The following is a 22,304-nucleotide window of genomic DNA, read 5'->3' as shown; positions in this document are numbered from 1 at the left end:
AGAATTTTTGTGCCAAAAACGTAAAAAAAAAAAAAAAAAAAAAAAAAAAAAAGGGTCTCGGGGGATAAAATTAACCTATTTCAAATAGTTCAAGATATTTTTGATCATTTTCTGTAAAACATTATACTCTCTATGTCCCAATTTATGTGATACAGTTCGTATTTCGATAGTCAAATTCTTTTATTTTGACCGTGAATTCGGACATACAATCTTTAAGTTTTTTGAAAAATAATTTACATATATAGAAACTACATAAAAAGTATTACAAGTCACAGTAATTAACCGAAAAATGGCTCATTTATGTCACTCGTCAATAGTTTGTGTCACGACCCAATTTCACTAAGTCGTGCGGGCACCTACCTTTTCCACCTCACTAGGCAAACCCTTAACTCAACATTCACAAATAATAATAGAAAATAGCGGAAGAAGTAAAACGGCGAAAGTCTCACAATTATGATATAAATGAGAAAATGCAGAAATAAGGAAAATACACCCTCAAAGTCTGGTTTAATCCATACAATAGCATCTAACTAGAGTCTGCAAGTCTGGAATATCAATAATACATCAACGTCCGAATATGTCTCAGAACAGAAAATAAGACATTAATAAGGAAGAATCTTCAAGGTGGCAGACGTCTCGTGCTTACCCTGCAGACTCTAAGCAACTCTCGGAGCGACTAACAGCCACGAGAAACAGAGGTCGAACTCACTTGGAATTCTGCATTCATAAAAGAATGCAGCAAGTGCAGGTCAGTACAAAACCACAGTACTGGTAGGCATCATAGGCCGACTAAGTTTAGCTAACATAATCCAGACAATAAAGTAAGATAAATGGGTAAATCAACAAGTATAAATCAAACATAAGCCAGACACCGAGTACACGTCATCACTTAGGTTATAACTTCTAAATCTAAGTGTGTCAAGTCTCAATATATCCAATCCAAATCCAAATAACACGAGTATATCACCAACATCATCACAATCAAGCCATAGTGCAATGCAATGCAATAATGTATTAAATGCGAATGCAATGCAATACTCTGTGCATATGTACTCCGGACGGAAGTATCGACTTCTCGGTAGCACAACCCATGGGGGACCCGCGGAGTCCATGTACCTCACGGTCCGGCAACAACCTGGATATCGCTGTCTCACGCTCCCGGCACAAACCTCGGGAATCGCTACCACACAACCACGATTCCCAAACAACCATCAGCTATCGGTCCTCACGTCACTCTTATCCAACTTAGCCCAGCTCATCACAGTGTTTCCTCAAGTATCATCAATGTGTCAACAAAATATCATAAAGGATCAGAATACGTGCAATGTATGAGTTCAACAGTACCAAGCATGGGTATGCTAACTGTCACGACCCAGCTAGGGGCCGTGACGGGTACCCGGGGCTAGCCACCGAGCACCACTCGTTCTAATACTCATCTTACTCATTTAATGCCCTTTTACCAATTTTATACACGAATTGTAGGAAAATTATATTTTATATAGAAACATAAATACTTATATACATTTGCCTCTCGGCCATCAAAATAATATATACATAATAATAACATCTTGTGAGACCATCTGACCCACACTGCGTATCTACGAGCCTCTACTGACATACTAAACATATAGACTGAACAAGACTCCCTCGTGTCCAAAATATGCATATATACCAAAGAAGAATCATAAGCACCTCCGGACAATGGAGTGCTCTCAATCAGCTGACAGCTACTAAGGGTCTGGACCAAGCTCACCTCCCTGCCTACCTGTGGGCATGAACACAGCGTCCAAAGAAAACGGACGGCAGTACGAACATTGTACTGAGTATGAGAGGCATAAATAATAAAGAAAGACAGTGATAATATAATGTGATCATCAATATGAAACATCTGAATCTGAATGACAATCATAAAAGAAGTAATGCATGATGTCTTACTCATACTCATCATAATTTCATATATGTATAATATGCAAGTTGCCCGTCCATATCGGAACGGTGTGATAATCAATAACATTAGCCCGCGTCCAGGCCTCCCGCGTCCGGGGTACCATCTCATGCCGCCCACTAGTGGTGTCTGCCCATGCCAAAAAGTCATGGTGTATCCGTATAGCTGCCCGCCTTGGCGGTGACTGCCCGGCCAACTAGGCGCGGTGTAATATGATCATGACATTCTCATAAAAAAATACATGTAATAATATGCTTATCATAATATGCTTATCATAGTACATGCATAAGACTCAAGATCAACTATACTCTGTCGCGGTGGCGTAAGGTCGTGATCCCCCGATTTCATTATGGAGTAATTATTGACATTCTGCCTCACCTTGAAGGAATTAGTACATAAGGTGAGTGTAAGAAATAAATAGCATTATTATCAATATGGCATCATCATATCATATCTCTTATCTCTTATCTTATATAGACATTTATGGACTTAGGCTTCTAGCTTTCCGGAAAATAGGAACTCATGAAGAGGAAAAGAACTCATGCTATAGGATTCATGCCATTAGAAAGAAAGGACTAGCCTCACATACCTTTGTCGTTTAGCTATGTTATCGTTCACTTGCTCTCCCCCAATGCCACGTCGTTACCTTCACGGGAGAATTTGTATTAACATTAGTTAATCGACTATAAGAACGCGTCGTAAATTCTAGAGAAAATTGGGCAGCATTTCCCCTGTAAACTTAACAATCCTCGAAATTCCAACTTAGCCAAACGTCAATCAAAATACCAACAACAACAATACCAACAATTTCATATCAAACTAGACTTAAATCCATTCTTAAATTACTCCCAAAACAGCCCAATATACATTCGGATGCCAATGCTTGTATACACTTCTTTATTTCCGTATATTCATAATATAACAACAACAACTACAGCCAATCCTCCGATATTCCAGCCCTCAAAACAATCTATAACGACCATAAAACAGTCCCCAAAATATCATCGCAAAACAACCACAAATATTATACCAAACAGCCCCAAAATATAGTCACAAAATAACCACGAAAATTACATAAAACAGCTCCAAAATATTGTCATAAAGCAGCCACAAAAATTACATAAAACAGCCCCAAGTATCGGCACAAAACAACCCGGTATACGCTTTGTATACAATATCTTTATACACTTTATTCTTCCAAATTCAAGAACAACATCAACAACAATATCAACAACCTCATATAGCAATATAATCACCTAGAAATCTCTCAAAGTTCCAATAAAAAAACAACCCTCAAGGCAATCATATCAACCAACTAATCTATGACTTCATAACATAATTCCCTTCACTTTAAACTAGGGAATTCTCCCATGAATAACTTAATTAACAAGAATAGAGTATATTACATACCTTATTGCCCAGAAAACTCAACTAAAATCCTAGCTCCAAGCTTCAATAATCAGCCACACATCAAGCACCAAATACTATAATCCTTTCCTAACTAGTTTTCAATTTCCTAAGATGAAATCTTGCTTTGATTTGGAGGAATTCAACTTGAAAGATTTAGAGAGCTTTTAGGAGGGTTTGGGAGGGTTTAGAGAGAGTTTAGAGTGAGAGAGAGAGGTAGAAAATGAAAAAAATCAGATTTTTTTTCGGTTTTTAATTTCTGATTTTTACTGTTCACCGGATACTGTTCACCCGCGTCTACTGTTCATCCGCGTCTACTGTTCACCCGCAGAATTATTTTATGGACTCAAATTTTTTTTTTCTGAGGTGTAACACTAACAATATCATGAAAAGGCTACACAAGTCATATAGAACACTATCCTTGTATCAAACATCAACAAGTAAGATATTACAATATCATGGAAAGGCTACACAAGCCATGTAGAACACTATCCTCGTAACAAACATCAACAAGTAAGATACCACAATATCATGAACAAGATATATCAATAGTATCCAATATCCATTATCTACATGTGGCATCAAGCCCACAACAATAGAACAAGATAAGGCACAACACAATGGGGTGGCTAACCCCAATCACACAACAAGGCCTAACCTAAGACAATATCCAACCCAACTTCATACCCTAAGGTTTATATGCTTTTTACAATATTATCTAAATATATATGCTTCGCTAAACGAAGTCTCACCATAGGATAAACCATAACCTACCTGGAAGGCCGAACAACAATAACACCAGTAATCACTCCTTAGCCTTTCCATTCCTTTGAGGTTCGAGATCAAGAAAGTCTAAGCATATTCGAATCATGGAATTAGAATCAAGAAGAACATCAAAACAAACCTGCTTCTATTAAGACCCAAATCCCCAACCTATGGAATAGGGTTTATGAACTAGAAGGGTGAAATTAGGGATCTAAAGGTCCCTACATGAAATTAAACCTCTAGGTGATCAATTCTCATCATCAGTAAGCTAGAATAATCAACAATTCACTCTATTTCGGATTCTAGGCAAAAACCCCTAAATTTGGGTATAAACCCTAACTTTAAATTTACTAATTAAGCCTTGGAAAAAGGAAGATTCAAGTTACAATAGCTAATACCCATAAATATCATGCTAACCCATGCTAATTCCACCAAATAGACAAGGTTTTATCATCATAAGGTCATTAGAGAAGAAACCCACAAAACCCCCTTTTTTGCTCTTACCATTTAAGAGAAATATAGGCATGGATTATTGATTAGGAAAAGATAACGAATGATTTAGAGACAAGATAGTTACCTTAGAGAAGAAATCAGTGAAAACCCTCCAAAAATCACCTCCTTAAGCCTCAAGAACGAGTACAGGAAATGACTTAATGTCTAAGGGTTTTAACATATTAAAAGGCATCTGACTCAGCTAATACCGCTTCAGCGGCATCGGGACCGCTTCAATAGCCAATGAGACCGCCACGGCGGTCCACTCACAATGCCTTTAGCCGCTTCAGCGGCCAGGCAACCGCTATAGCGGTGCCGCTGATGCGGTGTTGGTGCCGCTATAGCGGGCACCAGAACCAAATTCCTCAAAATAACACAATCTTAATCCTGAAATCCCAATAATACTTGAGGCCATCTGCTCACAAACCACAAACACAGACACACATAAAAACATGCTACGAACGCACTCGTGGCCTCGCAATTCCCAACGAAGGTCTCATTGACCGAGCCAACCCCCGATACCTCAATTCCAATTTCCTAACCCAAGTCTCAAAATGCACCCGAGTGCATTGGGAACCGAACCAGATATGCACACAAGTTCTAAATGACCATCCGGACCTCTCGGAATTGATTGATTCCCGAAAAAGGTCCGTTTACCCAAAAGTCAACTTTGAGCCAATCATTTTTCGCAGCCAAATTCCCCCAAAACTTATCCAAATCAACTCCGATGACCTTGGGAAGCATGCCAACGGTCCGCGCGGGTCAAATATGAGCTAATAAAGCTTGAAAAAGGATAAAAAGGGTCGGAATGCAATAACGACCGAACGGGTCGTTACAGTTTGGCTCATTTATGCCATCGAACTATCCGAAATGGATAATTTATGCCACTCATCAATAGTTTGGCTTATTTATGCAATCGTCATTACCAAAATGACTCATCCATGTCATTTTTCATTAATGTTGGTTTTACAATACCAGATATGACACGTGGTCTTCAGCTAGATTATGGTTGTTGGTGGATCGGGCGTATGGATTGATTTTTTTTTATTAATTTGGGATTTAAAATTGGGTTGGTTTAATTAAACGACGTAGACCTCTAATTGGTGAAGTTATACTGGATAAGGCGGGGGTTGCCTCTGTGGCTGACAAGATGAGGGAAACAAGGCTGAGATGGTTCGGACATGTGAAGAGAAGGTGTGAGGATGCACCAGTGAGGAGGTGTGAGAGGTTGGCTATAACATGAGTTAGGAGAGATAGAGGTAGGCCGAAGAATAATTGGGGGGGGGGGGGGGGGGGGGGAGGTGATTAGACAGGACATGATAGAGCTCCAATTGACTGAGGACATGACCTTGGATAGAAAGGTGTGGAGGTCGGGGATTAAGGTAGATAGTTAGTAGGTAATAAAGTCGTTATCGTATGATTTAGGATGGTCGCGTAGTTTCTTTTTCTCTAATGTGTATGGATATACGTTGTTGCATTTATTTTGTTCAATGTGCTATTTTGCTATCCCTTTTTTTTCCTTTCCTACGTTTCTGCGTCGATTACATTTATTTTGAGCCGAGGGTCTATAGGAAACAACCTCTTTATCCCATAAAGGTAGATGTATGGTCTGTGTACATCTTACCCTCCCCAGACCCACTTGTGAGATTATACTGGGTTTGTTGTTGTTGTTGTTGTGTCACATCTGATATTATAAAATCGACGTTAATGAAAAAATCGCATGGATGAGTGATTTTGGTAAAGGCAATGGCATAAATGAGCCAAACTATTGATGAGTAGCATAAATGAGTCATTTTTTATAGTTCGATGGCTAATGAGCCAAACTATTGAAGAGTGGCATAAATGAGCCATTTCTGATAGTTCGATGACATATTTGAGCCTTTTCTGTTCAAAATATTTAAATGGCATACGAATAAATTATGGTCAAAGATATTCTTATTTGACTCTTAAATTCGAACTGTATCACATAAATTGGGACAGAGGGAGTAATATAACCAGCATAATTACTTGGACTTAGTTAAAATTTCCAATCTTTCTGTTAAGAAATGGTAGTCAAAATTTCTAATGTCTCCGTTAAGAAATGAATCTTGGGCCTAACTCAACTCCAAAAGCTAGCTTATGAGGGGATGATTGTCAAGTCCATCTAAAGAGACCCTGTACCCTTTAACCTACCGATGTAGGACTCTTAACTAGAGGCAGATCTAGGGCCTGTCGAGGGTGTTCACTCGAACAGCCTCGACAAAAAATTAAACCGTATATATTAGGTATTTTTTTAATTTGTTTTGTACATATATAGATTTTGAATATCGTAAACACAAGAGAAAATGTTGGTTCATTGTTTTTTTTTTTTTTGGGGGGGGGGGGGGGGGAGGGGGGGCGTGTGTGCCAATGCAACACTAAAAATTAACTGCAATTAATATTATCATTACTAAAATTGAAATGCTAAGCAGAGGTTCGAACACAGGATGTCCTAACCGTCCAAACCTTTAAAGTTCCACCTGAAATCAGAGCACCCAACTGTCTTGTTGGTTTTCATGGTGCTTTTTTAATATTTATACCCAAATTTCATATATTTTTTATGTAACTATACCTAGTCTACGTCGAGTTTAACGGGTGCTAGAGCACCACTAAATTATACATAGGTCCTCCCCTTAGGTAGTCAATTTTAATATGAGAGCGTAACAATGAATTGGACGGACCGAGCTCTAATACGAATGAATCTATTTTTTTTTTTTTTTGCCTCATTCTCCTCAAGTACGTAACTAGCAGTAGAAGTTAAACTCCTCAAGTGCATCCATTTGGCTGTATGCATGCAGTTTTAAGTTCACCTACGTTCAAGTTCAAAATTTCTTTTTCGCTTCACCTTATTGGATAAGAAGAGAAAAAACAAGAGGTGCTCTTTTTTCCCTTCAAAATGCCTCCACATGCAAAATCCAAATCCTAAGTACATTTTCATTTTCTGTCAACCAACAAAACCAGTTAAACAAAACAAACAATTCAGTTAACTTCCAACATGGACAGCATCATGTTTAAGCATCCATCAGTTCCAAGAATCTTGATCAACTCAACATCTTTTGGGAGTTCACAGATTGTTGGACTTAACCACTATAGAAAAAGACTAGTATTTCCTAATTTGAATACTACATGTTGGGCTACTGGGATATCTGGAGATTCTTTTAATGAAAATCCATTTGAGAGCAATAAAAATGGTTCTGTATTTGAAACATTGAGTGCTGAAATAACACCTGAAACTACTGATTTCTTTGTTAGTGAAACAGAGGGTGATCCTGATTGTCCTTCCAAAGGCTATTCTTCAATTGGAGGGGCAATTGCTGCATTGAATGAAGGAAAGGTTGGTGCTTTAATATTTTAGGTTTTTGGACTTGAATTTTTTTAATTTCTTGTAAAATAAGTTGAATGGGTTAGTAGTTGTTAGAAATCTCATAAAGAAAGAAAGAAGAACCAAATAAAACAAAGGCTTGAGGTACGGTCAACAAGTCTGATGAGCCAGCCCAAAAAAGCTCTTAATATGGTGTGGCAAAGACACTCTTTACACCAGTAGCGGAACTAAGATTTTCATTAAAGGGTTCAAAATATGAAGAAATAAACACATGAAAAAAGCCGGGATGCCTCCGTTTCAATTTATGTGAACTTATTTGACTAGGCACGACATTTAAGAAAGAGGGAAGACTTTTGAAACTTGTGGATCAAAATAAGTCTTGAATATTTGTGTAGCTGTAAATCATTCATAAAGTGAATTTGTCTCCAAATTAGGAAAGAGGTCATTCATTTTGGCACGGACTAAAAAGGAAATAAGTTCACATAAATTGAAACAGAGGGAGTATATAAATATAAAAATAAATTTTGACCTTATATATACTATGTAATTTTCCGTCGAAGGGGGTTCGGATTCCCACCTGGTTCCAACCCTGCTTAACATAGTGTGGTGTGATATTGCAAGATATTGTTCGGGGTGTGCCCTGCAGGACTGCTCTTCATTTTTTGTATTCATTACGATTCGGTATGGTTTGTGAGTAATTGAACAGGACAACTAGGTAGAATATAGCATGAAGGTATACCGATCTGTCATGACTTGCATGTCATAGTTGTTGGCATTGGATTACCTCTATGCCACCCAACTTAAGGGTATTTTGGTACTGGATTTTTTCATTAAACTTAAAAAGGCCATTTTTGCACAAATGTCATAACTGGGGACCATATTTAAATAGCAGTGCAGACATATGGTTTTTGTGCAAATCACCTCTGATATTGTCCGCTTTGGCCAAACCCAAAATGTCTCACACGTATCCATACACCTTATGTATAGATTACTTTTATTATGTGGGACTTTATTCGCACACCTAATACATGATATTATTTGTTTTCGAAGTGACTGATTTTAAGTATTTAAAGAGATACTTTTCCTATTTCATTTCTAATTTGGGCTCTATAAATGATGTTATCTCGTTTAAGATGACAAGAGCTTCTTTTACAATCAAACTTTCAATGTGAGACTCTATGTTGAGGACATGTGTTCTCTCAGACAGCTTAAACTTTTGGATGAGATGATCACACAGTTCTATTGATGCTCTTATTATTTTCACTTCAATATTACAAGCTAATATAGTAGTAGATATTCATTTGGTAGAACTTATGATTGTGAAAATGTATCAGTTTGTGATTGTTGTAGATGATGAAAGTGGGGAAGTGGAAGGAAACCTTGTCATGGCAGCATCCTTTGTTAGCACTGAGACAATTGCGTTTATGGTGAGGCACGGGTCCGGCATTATTTCTGTGGGGATGAAAGAAGAGGATCTTGAGAGGCTAAATCTTCCTTTGATGTCACCTGAAAAAGAAGATGACTCTTCTGCTCCATCCTTCACAATCACAGTGGTAATATGACTCTTCTCTTCCTTCAATAACTAAAAGTGTTGTTATGTACTTATTGTCATGCTTTATGGCTGAAAAATGTACTATATTACCACTAATTGATTGGGAACTGGCATCAGTGTGGCCAACTTATTAACAGAAAAACTGCAGTTTTACTAAGTCTATCTATCTCCTTAGTTTCTATTAATACTGCATTTATATTTTAAGGAGTAGATTCGTATTGTATATGTGACAATTATATTAGCTAAGTTTTGTGCTAATGATTATTCATCAAATTTAATGAGATATTAAAATATCATTTTTGCTCACTGAAGTACCTTGTTTAATTATGCAAAGGATGCAAAGATGGGTACATCTACTGGTGTATCGGCTTCAGATAGGGCTAAAACTGTACTTGCATTGTCATCGCCTACTTCTACTCCTGAAGATTTCAGAAGGCCAGGCCATGTTTTCCCTCTCAAGTGTCGAAATGGTGGGGTCTTAAGAAGATTTGGTCATACTGAGGCTTCGGTAGATTTAGTAATGTCAGCTGGTTTGCAAGCTGTTTCTGTTCTTTCAGCTATAGTTGATAAAAATGATGGTTCTATAGCCTCTATGCTCATTTTGGAAAATTTGGCCTTGGAGCACAAGATTCCGATTGTCTCAATAACTGATTTAGTAAGGTGAATCATTAATGTATGTTCATTCCATTTCAGTAGCCCATTTCTTTCTTCATTCCCTTATTTCTGCATACTAGTGTTGAGAAGTTAGACTGCAGTTTCAGGTTCCATATTTTCCTATTGCAGCCTTCAATTTGTACACAGGCAAACACGGCCAACTTTCTTATTTGTTTGTCATATTTTACTGCTTGCAGATATAGGAGAAAGAGGGAAAAGCTTGTTGAAAGAACTGCAGTATCACCTTTACCAACTAAATGGGGATTATTCCAGGCTTACTGCTACCGTTCAAAGCTTGATGGCACAGAGCATATAGCTGTTGTAAAGGTCAAAAGTTTCTCCTTAGTATATACCAGTTAGTGATTAGTTATTTTATCCTACTAATAATTTGCATAATTCATCTGGAATTCCTTTAAATTTCAACGTCTTCAACAGGGTGATATTGGGAATGGTGAAGATGTGTTGGTACGGGTACACTCGGAATGTTTGACAGGTGATATTTTTGGATCAAGGCGATGTGATTGCGGTAATCAGCTGGATTTGGCAATGCAGTTGATTGAGGAAGCTGGTAGAGGTTTGGTTATCTATCTCAGAGGCCACGAAGGACGAGGCATTGGCCTTGGTCACAAACTTCAGGCCTATAATTTGCAAGATCAGGGCCATGATACTGTTGAAGCCAATCTAGAGCTCGGCTTTGCTGCAGATGCTCGTGAATATGGCATTGGTGCACAGGTTAGTGACACAGTTTCTCATAACTATCCCGCCTTCCTAACCTCCTCTTAAGGCCAATTCCCCATGTATGATAGATGATCATGTGCTTATTTTTTAGGTCGCTTTTCATTTTGTCAGTCAACCGAAATTAATTATAGACGCTAGCCAAAATATACAAAACCTATATACTGATTATGTATATTATATGTATAATAATGTATACTTTGTGTATACGATATGTATATTATATGTATATTTATACTTAACATACAAAACATATAGATTTGGTGGCTATTATTCTTTTGAGTGGTCCAAAAATGTAATTATCCCTATTTTAATAGAGTAATTATTAACTAATCGAATTTATTGATTGCAACAGATGTTAAGGGATATAGGAGTTCGTACCATGCGCCTAATGACTAACAATCCAGCGAAATTTACGGGTTTAAAGGGCTATGGTTTAGCAGTTGTTGGACGAGTACCAGTTTTGACACCCTTCACAGATGAAAACAGGAAGTATTTGGAAACCAAACGAACAAAGATGGGTCACATGTATGGATCTGATGTACAGGGACCAATTAAGGCATCCATCAAACGGAGTTCAGAGAAACAATATCCACCCCAGGAAAGAAAAGAAAGTTGAGTAAGTGCAGATTATGTTCAAGGAGACTTTCATTTGTTTCATACTTGATTCACATTCTTTTTTGTAGAATTCCAATTACAAAAGAACACACTAAAGACTAATGATACATATATACCTTCTAAATGCGCAATAGTTCTTCTGCGCTTACTGTAGTTCCCGATAAAGATTTAATCCAGAATCCAAAAGTTCAATAATTCTCTTTTGAACTTTGATTTTCTGTATCTCATTTTATCTTTCAACATGGACAGCCTTCAGTATAAGGATATGTTATTTGAGGGATTTTGAAAGTTCCAGGTCAACGATGTTCAACCAAATGAAACTAACAATACAGGGGAAATTATGAGTTTCAATTGATAAGCTAAAACAAATACGTATACCTCAATGGAGCTACAAACTTTAGATGACCACACTTCAAATTAGCTTGGTGTAATTTGTGTTTTTGATTTGATTGGTGTAGTTTTACTCAGTCAATTATAATTTCTATTACTTTACTATTCCAAGTGTACCTTTTTTCCTTATTGGTGTTGCTGTTGGCAAGATTATTGCTGCTAAAACAGAAAAAAGAATAAATTACTTAAATGTGTTCTTCACATATTTTTTCACTTCTATGCTCTGAAGTGATTAAGATCTGCTTCTGTTGGCTGAAGCAAACTTATTATAAACAACTATAACTTTCATGGACAGTGAGAAAGAAGTGAAGAATGAACTTTTACTTTGGAGTGTATCTGCTAAGTCTATATCAATGTTCTTACAAAAATTCCTTATTACTTTGGAATGATCATTCAAACTATTCAGTAAAAGGAATAGTTACTCTCCTGTCCAAACCATTGAATCCGAAAGAAATTTCAAGGAGATATCATCCTTACAAGAAAGAAAACATGTCATACATGATACATCACATAAACTCTTCAATCTTATCTGGCAGAATAAGGCGTTTAAGGGTCAAAATCGCTTTGTGTTACCACAAGTTGTGACTTGGCAAAAAACATTCTGATTATACTTATCTCTTATCAACTTCCTCTCGTGCACGTTGCCTTGTCTTTGATAATCCAAAAGTATGATATCCATCCCAAATTCTCCTTGTTCATGAAGTCCTCTACCAGAAGAGAGCTTTTTCTGAAGTTCTTAATAGTTGTTAAGACACAGTTGGAAATGGAAAAACCACTAGTCAACACTTCCTTCTACAGCTCTAGAAGAATGATTATGTAGTATCTGTGACCGGATATCCTCGTTGTTTACTAATCGTTCATGATAAAAATCTTCCCTTCTCAGAGTTTCCAGTAATGAGTTCATAGTAATGGAATGTGCTTGCTGCATCTTGACACTAACTACATTTGATCTGCATAAGGGGCAGCTCGAATGAATCTGAAACCAAGTGTCAATGCAGGCAACATGGAAAATATGAGAGCAATAAGGCAAGTGTTTCAGCCATTCACCATCTTGAAATTCACCCAAACAAACCACACAATCTGCATTAGTCGGTCTGGTGGTTTGTTCGTCGTTCTTCTTGAACTGAGTGATTGGCAGTGAATGCATAATATAAGAGTCTAGTCCACGGCTTCGGACCTGTGAATCAGGATCTTCGAGAATTTGCTCGTTTAGTTGGTGCCTTGGGTTTCTGTAGAAATGCACAGATAGAAATCCACAACAGTGTGTCTGTATTATCTTGAAGTAACTGAATAGAAGAAAGATCAAACAAATTACCCCGACCGCGACAATCAGCAGCGGGTCCCAACGCGAAGGTCCAACGCCTGGAGAGGTGTCTGGACTAGACATGCTATTCTGAAAATTCAACAGGAAAGAGTTCTTAGAATTGAATTGACAGGGCTTTTAAGGAAATGTTGAGGGATAACTTAGTTTAGGAACTTTGTAATTGGAGAGCATTCTAAGTTTAGAAAAACTTTTGAGGACATTTTCTGACGGTCATATCCAAGTTAGATCAATATAGACAAAGGTTGGTGATGAATCCAAGAATTGAACATTCAGACTTAACTTGAGGGCAAGTTCATTTCAAGTTTTGCTGCAGGAAGGCTTATGCTAAAAAGAAGTTACAAATTTCTACAAGTGAATTCTTGATTCAGTTCTCCATCTTAACGGTAGAAAATAGGATCGAACAAATTCTATATATTGCTTTTGGATATAGCTAATCTCTTCATGATACCAAAGATTCTAGATATTGATACATTTTTATGTTTGTCATTTTCTATGCAACCACCAAGATGCTTTCATCTTGCAGGCAGCTAGCTTGATAAATAGTATAATCCAAAATTTTGCCGTCAGAATACTTTAAAAGTGCAAGAGGGTTAGGAGAATTCAGGGTGGAGCTAGAAACCACATACGGGTGCGACCCAACTTTAGTTTAAACTCTAAATTTGCATTAAGAAATTCACTAAATACATATAAAAAATAAATTCAGAACCCAAATACCAACAAACCTTACATAACTATCTTAAAATTTAGAACCCATAAAATTCAAATCCTTGCTCAGCCTTTAGCGGAACGGGGGATTTTGCTCTTTTTCTTTTTGCAAATGACAAAAGCAATTCTTTTTCTGAAACATATCAAAAGTTCTCCGTAACAGCAAAAACTTGAGCGAAGAAGTTAAGTTACACTTTATGGAGTCACAAACTCTTAGAATCTTAGTGAATATCAAATGTAAAACTCTTTTTGCCTTGAAATAATTTAAGCTTTGAGTAATGTATTAATATCAAGAACGATAATCAAAATTCAAATTCACATTAATACTTATTGAAGAACTGTAAGGAAAAAGCCAAAGGAGATAGTATGAAACTCATCAAGCTAAAAAAGCTAATCCTGTGAAACTCAAAACTCAAAATATCCCATTTACAAAACCCGGAAAAATGCTTTGTACAAAAATTTGAAATATAGCCATCCATCTTTCAACTTGTCTTACTGCAACCGTTGTCTCTTTCCGAGGTGGACAGAACTGCCGATATTTGCACCAGCAGAATTACCAAAGTTTAGCATAGGCGTCGACAACATTTGTGGAGATCCACATGACATGTCAAAATATGGTTGAGAATGAAATGATCTTGAAGAAATGTAGCTCAAATTTGCACCAAGATTCTGATTTGAGATCTCAGATTGACACCCTTTAATGGAAACTGGTGGAATATTAAACGACTTAAGCTGAGGCGGATTGCGCCATTGAGGAAGTTGTCCTGAAACTAGAAGTGTCTGCAGAAGTGGCCCTGCTTCAAGGACAGCCTTCAATAGTTTCCCTTGTTGTGGCAAAGTTTTCCCTTTCACATAACTGTCAATAACCAATGTGGCATTATCAACTTTTGGAGCCAGTTGAGGGACATAATTGTCATTAGCCAAAGGCTGGTTAACATACGTTACTGGATTAGAATCAGCCATGTTGATGTTGGAAAACTCAGGGGATGAAACTGCATCGAAAAAAGACTCGACGGGTGATGAATAGTGTGACTGATAATTGTATGTTTCAGATAGGCTGTTTGATTCAGTTATGCTTGAATTTGCTTTTGTAGCCTTCACAAGAGGATTATCAAGTTTGTTGAGTAGTTTCTGAAGCTGATCTCTTGCTTCATCTCTTTCTTGACAAACCATTTTTAATAGTTGGATCAATTGCTTCACATATTCTTTGTTCTTCATCATTTTTTCACTCATTTGCACCTTCAACTTTTCAAGTTCAAGACTTGTGTAAAGAAACTTCTGTCTCATTTCATCCATGGTCTGCAAGAATTGATCAAAATCAAGTTAGTGAAAAATCTTCAAACATTGAATTTTATCGACGAAAGAAAGTTATTATAAGTGACAAAGTGGCCTTGCTGCCACGATCCACTAAGATTCATAAAGAAAACAACAAAAGAAGTCATTTAGGCATGCTACTCAAGAAAGATCATAATTAAAAAATCTTTCACAGTAATTATCTGGTCATAATCATGCCTTGAACAAGTAATTCAAATTTAATAGTGATAATGACATCTTAGACAGGGCCCATGTGGAAGGTGATAAATCATCCCAGTAAATTCAAGAATTAAGTAGAAAAGCATATGATTCACCATTGGATACCCATATTAAAGAAATTTTTTGATGCATTGGGCCCTGCTATGATCAACTCTTTAAATTTGTCAATAGATTCTTGAAACAGTGAAATATGTTTGGAATTAGGAGAAATGGGATTGCACCACTTTTACCAAACAAAAACCTACAGTAATTATAAAAAGAAAAAATCATTGACTGTGAAACAGAAAGCACAAAACACTTTATTTACTGTTACTATAAGGTTGAATTTAGCAAGATATAATGATATTCCTTAAAGAAGGCTTTAGGGTGTGTTTGGTATGGAGGAAAACATATTTCAGATTTTTTTTTTCCAACTTTCTCATGTCTATTAGTACTTATTTTCTAGGAAAACCAAGAAAACATTTTCTACCAAACACACACTTAGTTGAGAAGTGGTAAACAGAGTAACTGGTACTCAAATGAAATTGGGAAAGCAAGAAAATGAAGTATTCACCTCCTGGTAACACCACAAAGAAGCCATTTCTTCCATTTTCTCTCTTACTCGCACAACTCACAGTTACTTGAAAGAAGAAATATAGGAAATAGAAAAATGAAATCTTGAAAAGAACTTTTGAGGACGGGGAGTTTTTAGGAGTGGTGGGGTTGTAAGACTTATATAGAAGGAAGGTACCCAGAAAAGGACAAAATAAGCTCCAGTACAGAGCAGCAACCAATCTCCATTATGGTAACAAAAGTTTATTATGGAATCTTAAAGACTTTCCATTAAAAACTTAAACTACTACAAAAAAGAAAACAAAAAGAAGAGACCCCATTTTCTCTAAAGACTTCTCCCATACTGATTTTTTTTTTTCCTTTCTTACAGAAAATTTAGTTCCGCTCATTTAGGGTCCTTGTCTCTTCTTACCTAAAAAGAAATTTAATTTACTAGACAGTGTAAAGAATTTTTACATTTTCAATATATTTAAAGTATTGGAGCATGTAAGATGTTGTATTTTTTGTGTTACAGTCTATATTTGTTATGAAAGATTACCAATATTTATCTATTACTATATGATATGATAGTATAAAAATAATTCGTTTACACTTTTGGCATATAAAAAGTTAAACTCAAAAAATAAACCCCTCCCCCCAACATATACATAAGTACCATTTCTTCTCTCTTTCATATATGTAATTCATATGGTCAAGGACCATATCTAGTTAGATCTCCCAAAAAGTTTTCTTTTTGTTAGAATAAAATAACTCTTTTTTTCTTCTTTCTTTTTGGGTGAATATAAATGGTAACTATGTTCTCCAATAAATGAAAATTCCCAATTATAAAAAAGGAGTCATGAAAGGAAGTTGTACTACTACTCTATACCAAGGTTTAAAGCCAAAGCTGGTTCCAAAATATAAATATGGATATGAATTTAATGTTGCATGGTGTTATTTAGAAAGGCAATTTCGAGAAAAATCATGCCATTTATTTAGCTCTTACCTAAAATTACTTTGAATGCAAGAATGGAACTTTCCGTCTCCTACTGCTTCCATAATGCTATTTCCATTTTTAGGTTCTTAATTTTATTGTGTAAGTACTTGTTAAGCAAGAATGTCCTTTATTACAAGCTGGCTATATATGTGAAAAACATTTTATTATTTTAAAGTATGTTAATTGTATAATCATGTACCTTGTTTTTCTAGAGTGATATGAAGTTTAATTTTTTCTTAAGGTTATACAATTTATTTGCAGCCTTTTGGATTTAATTTTGAAGAAGCACTAGCATTTTGTAATGCTCCCTCCTTTATACAAAGGGTAATTGTTTTGACAAATTAAATTTGAAAAATAAAATAATATTTACAGTACTTTTTTTTAATTTCGAAATGCCTGTTCCCATTAATGGAATGTTAATAAACTAAATGAGACGTTTAACAAAGAGATATGTAATTATTGTAAACAAATATTTTTATGCTTAAGAGTTAAGACTATATTAAAGGTCTTTCTTAAGAGAAATCGGATAATATATAATTGGCTAATGATTGTGTGATTTCGCAGTTCTCCATGAAAATGAATAAGAAGTGCTACTTATATATCTTCTTTATTTCATAAAAAATGAAAAATCGAAGGGGGCGGTGTGTGAACTGCTCAAGAAACTGAAATAAACCTGTTGACTTTATACATAGGTGTATTTTCTAATTATAATTCATTTTGACAAAGTTTTCCATATCCCCATACAACTGGCACACGGTTTTAAGCTGTGAGCACTAATGTTAAATTTAACAATTACTATAAGTAGCAATATTAATTTGGTAAACAACTTAGAAGAGTTACTCCCTCCGTTTAATTAACTCTTCCCTCCGTTTCGTTTAATTAAACACTATATATATATATATATATATATATATATATATTCTTTTACTGGTCTATTTTAGCAAATCAAGAAAAATTTATGATGTTCTTCCAATATTACACTTAGCATGAAGTAACTAGATTTTCAAAGCATAATTAATAAAAATAATTTAGTAAAATAAAACCCTAATAAATAATTTTTAAGAGATGTGCCAAGTAATGAAACAGACGGAGTATTTTTTTTCTCTTGTGTCGTTGTAGAGCTTTGCTTTCCACACACTTCATAGTTCTTACTTTGACAATAACTTTATTTTCTTTTTGTTTGGTTAATTTTGACCGAGTGAAAGTTGGATTGCGCATGTGAACTTTTCGACTTAGAGGATTTAAACTCTATCTTTTCAACTTAAGGTTTTTAATTCGACCTATAATATTTGTAGAATAATAGACCCAGATCTACTATTTATTACTTATAATTTTGGTGACTTTTTTTTTACAAAATTTTCAGTCAAAAGGACCCCTTTATATTAGTGAAAGCACATTAATTTATACTCAGCGTAAAGCTATTTGGTTAAGTTGAATAAGTATTTTTTTTTTTATAATCATGGCGTTCGGATCAACTTATGCTACCTCAACAAAAAAGTCATGACTGTTGAACTAAAACTATAAAGCTGCACCCGCCTGTGTTCGACCCGATTATGAAAAATTAAAGTATAATTAGTTAGTGATAGTTATCTGAAGTTATAAGCGGTTTATTTGTTATAAAAAATAATAAAAAGAGAAGCTTTTCTCTGAAAAGGTGTAAGAAAAATGAAAAAGAAAAGAACGCAAAATAGAGAAGAAAATCTTCTTCTTCTTCCTCTCTTCTCAAGAACACACAATTGTTGATATTTAGTTCGTGAAATAAATTGCTGTATCCTAATAAAACATTATAGGACTTGCCCCAGTTTCTTACCGGTGATCTTTTTCGAATTCTTCGCTGAAAATAAGTATAGAAAATTCTGACTTTATTTTTGTACGTCCATGATTGAAAATCTAGCTACAAGCTAGCACTTCTTTTCTTTCTGTGTTTGCACCCATTGCTCCAATAGGCTAGCGTGTAAGGGGCGGAGCTACATTTCCGTTCAGAGGTTCGGTAAAATTTAATAGCTTTAGCTTAATTCCTAAACTCTATATATGTTTTTAAAAATTAGCTTAACTTATTCAGAACCAGTAAACTGCCTTTTTATTTATCCATAAATTTAAAATCCTAGCTTTACTTTTGAACTGTGTACGTAACAAATTCTCCTAAGTTATGTTTTGTGTTTAATCAGAGCAACATATGAAGTGACAAGTTTTCTGAAGTTGTTCGAAAATTCAGTGGATATCGTAAAGTTAAGGAAGATTTTGAAGAGTACAGGTTTATAGAGAGAACGAACTTAAATATTTTGTGTAAGTTATTCAAATTTTTGTATTTAATTAAGTTTAGGAGTGGTATAGAAATAATCAAAGAGAGAAAGAAAATAGACACTACGAAAAGGGTTAATGCAAGTAGAAGGTCCGCATGGAAAGAAAAGATATAAGTACTTGAATGGGTTAATGCAAGTAAAAGCTCCGCCTAAATTATTACTCAAAGAAGTTCCAAAGTTTTAAAAAAAAATTACAATCACTTGAATGAAGAAAGGATATTATAGTAATACAAGGAAATTTTGTCATTTTTTAATCAAAAGGGAAGTTATAACTAAGAGCCCTTGAGAGAAACTAGCCTTGGATAACACTTGTCCTTAATTTTTCTATTTATATTACCGAGTTTTAAATAACGATTGTATTAGACTAAACTTGCGCACCATAACTAATCTACCTGTATTATTTATCTTAAATAGTATGTTTTGAAATCCTTGTGTGTGTGTCTATATATATATATATATATATATATATATATATATATATATATATATATATATATATATTAGATTTTTCACAAAATATAGATGATTTGTTGTTACCTAAATACATACATGATAATATAGGAAAACTAATACTCCATCCGTCTCAATTTATGTGATATAGTTTGACTGAGCACGGAGTTTGTTAGGAAATATTCTTCAAATATTCTGCAATCATTTAGTAGATTCATAGGATATTTAGTATTTACTATGATTGATTGTATTACCATATATGTAGCCTTGTATTTATTACATTTCCATTCTGTGTATTGTAATTGTACTATAAATACAAGATACCCACTTTGTTGGGTGATCACACCAAAATATATTCAAGTTGGTATCAAGAGCCAAAACAGATCCTTTTCTCTTCTTTCTTTACGATGGCATCTTCTTCACCCACTTCTCCAGAAAACACCACACCCGCCACTCCTTCCTCTACGGAAAACACCACACCCGTCACTTTGGTGCTCCCCCTCCAGCCACCCTCAATTTCTAATATCAAAAATTTTGTACCTCTTGAACTTACTTACTTGAACTATCTCACTTGGAAAAAGGTTTTCAAACCTTTCTTGCGTAGCCAAAATCTTTTGAACCTTGTGGAAGGTTCTGTCCCCTGCCTCGAACTCACTCATCCACAATACACATTATGGATTCAATGTGACACAACTGCTCATAGTTGGATCAATGCGACGTTGTCGCCATCTGTCCTCGACACACTTCTAAATTACAATTGTGAGACTTCTCATCAAGCTTGGAGCATGCTAGAAAAACTTTTTCTTGACCATGTTTCTTCCTCTATGATCCATCTTAAAAATAAATTCCAGAATTTCAAGAAAGGATCTCTTTCAATGGAAGAATATTTACAACAGTTGCATTCTCTATCAAGTGCACTATTTGCCATCGGTAAACCAATATCAGACGAGGACCTTGTTGCTCAAACTTTGCAAGGCTTACCCCCGTCATACAGAACATTTGTTTCTGGACTAAATGCAAATAGGCCATTTCCCTCATTTTTTGCTCTACGTCCTCGTCTTCTTACTGAAGAGGAACACATCAAAGCCATTTCATCTGATGATTCTCAGCAATCAGTGGCGCTCTTTACTGCAGCCAAAAATACTAACGATGCTGGCCGCTTTATTCAACAAAATCAAGGTCGTGGCTCTAATCAAAATCGTGGTCATGGGAGATTTCATAATAAGAATCATGGTCGCGGATCTGGCCAGAACAATTATCATACAAATTTTAATAATTCTACTCGTGTTGCTCCAAGCATACTTGGCCCTCCGCCGACTCCAAATGCGACTAAATCGATGACACAATGTCAGATTTGTTTTCACTACAATCATACAGCTTTGGAATGTCGCAATCGTTTTAACCATTCTTTTGTTCCACAAAATTTTCCCAAAGGTTTGGCAGCGATGAGCCTCAAAGAAGTACCTTCAACAATCTGGTATCCTGATACAGGGGCTTCCTCACACATGACTGGAAATCCGAATGTTCTTTCTGATCCCATTCCATATCAGGGTAATGCGCAAGTGATGGTTGGTAACGGTAATCTACTTCCTATCTCTCATGTTGGTCATTCTTTTCTTCCTACTTCTAAACAACCTTTGCTTCTTAAAAATATTCTTCTTGTTCCTCAACTCAAGAAAAATTTATTATCTATTCATCGCCTTTGTGTCGACAATAATTGTTATGCTAAATTCACTGACTCTTCTTTTTCCGTTAAGGATCCGAGGACCAACCATACACTGCTCCAATGTAGGAACTCGGGATCTCTCTATCCGTTTTCATCTTCTTCAAGCTTCATTCCGTCAACAAGTCCCACTACTTTCTTTGGATCCGCTTCGCAATGTTCATTGTGGCACAAGCGCCTTGGGCATCCTGGAAAACTTGTGCTTGATGTATTATCGCGAAATAAAGTTATTTCTAGTTCTTCATGTTTTAATCCTTCTATGTGTAATGTTTGTCATTTGGGCAAACAATCTAGGCTCCCATTTTCAAGTTCTACAAGTACAACCAATAAAACATTCTTTCTAGTTCACTCTGATGTTTGGACTTCCCCTACTGTCCAACTCTGGTTATCGTTATTATGTGATTTTTATGGATGATTATACCAAATTCTCTTGGACCTATCTCATGTGGCAAAAATCTGAAACTTATAGCAAATTTCTTGAATTTTATAATATGATATCTAATGTCTTTGATTCATCAATTTCATATTTCCAATCTGATGGGGGTAAAGAATACGATAATACTCAATTTAAATCCTTTTTCTGTGATAAGGGTATTATTCACCAATTTTCTTGCCCATATACTCCCCTACAAAATGGTTATGCCGAGCGCAAACACCGCCACCTCAATGATGTCATTCGTTGCCTACTTTTTCAAGCTAATGTCCCTGCGTCGTTTTGGTCTAACGCTCTACTTTATGCTACTTATATTATTAACAGGCTACCACGTCAAAATTTGAAGTTCTCCTCACCATTTAAATGTTTATTCCAAAAAGAACCAGATTTATCCCTTGTAAAAAAAA

The 22,304-nt window shown here is 35.7% G+C and overlaps 3 protein-coding genes across 3 annotated transcripts; 1 reads left to right on the top strand and 2 right to left on the bottom strand.

The window, feature by feature from the left end:
* Positions 1-7,435: 7,435 nt before the first annotated feature.
* Positions 7,436-11,728, top strand: LOC132643516 (monofunctional riboflavin biosynthesis protein RIBA 3, chloroplastic). Its single transcript, XM_060359946.1, has 6 exons — positions 7,436-7,961; positions 9,284-9,502; positions 9,836-10,161; positions 10,353-10,482; positions 10,591-10,887; positions 11,246-11,728. The coding sequence occupies exons 1-6, from the start codon at positions 7,623-7,625 to the stop codon at positions 11,507-11,509; spliced, it is 1,575 nt and encodes a 524-aa protein (XP_060215929.1). The 5' UTR covers positions 7,436-7,622; the 3' UTR covers positions 11,510-11,728.
* A 945-nt stretch (positions 11,729-12,673) lies between these two features.
* LOC132643884 (RING-H2 finger protein ATL1-like) lies at positions 12,674-13,285 on the bottom strand. The gene has a single exon (XM_060360413.1). The coding sequence runs from the start codon at positions 13,283-13,285 to the stop codon at positions 12,674-12,676; it is 612 nt and encodes a 203-aa protein (XP_060216396.1).
* A 1,041-nt stretch (positions 13,286-14,326) lies between these two features.
* Positions 14,327-16,153, bottom strand: LOC132643517 (uncharacterized). The gene is made up of 2 exons (XM_060359947.1): positions 16,014-16,153; positions 14,327-15,226 (listed from the first exon to the last, which is right to left on the bottom strand). The coding sequence occupies exons 1-2, from the start codon at positions 16,047-16,049 to the stop codon at positions 14,420-14,422; spliced, it is 843 nt and encodes a 280-aa protein (XP_060215930.1). The 5' UTR covers positions 16,050-16,153; the 3' UTR covers positions 14,327-14,419.
* Positions 16,154-22,304: the final 6,151 nt, after the last annotated feature.

This window comes from Lycium barbarum, chromosome 6 (genome assembly GCF_019175385.1).
Source record: "Lycium barbarum isolate Lr01 chromosome 6, ASM1917538v2, whole genome shotgun sequence".
Lineage (NCBI taxonomy): Eukaryota > Viridiplantae > Streptophyta > Magnoliopsida > Solanales > Solanaceae > Lycium > Lycium barbarum.
Note: the sequence above shows the minus strand (reverse complement) of the source record. Positions and strands in the feature narration are given on the sequence as shown.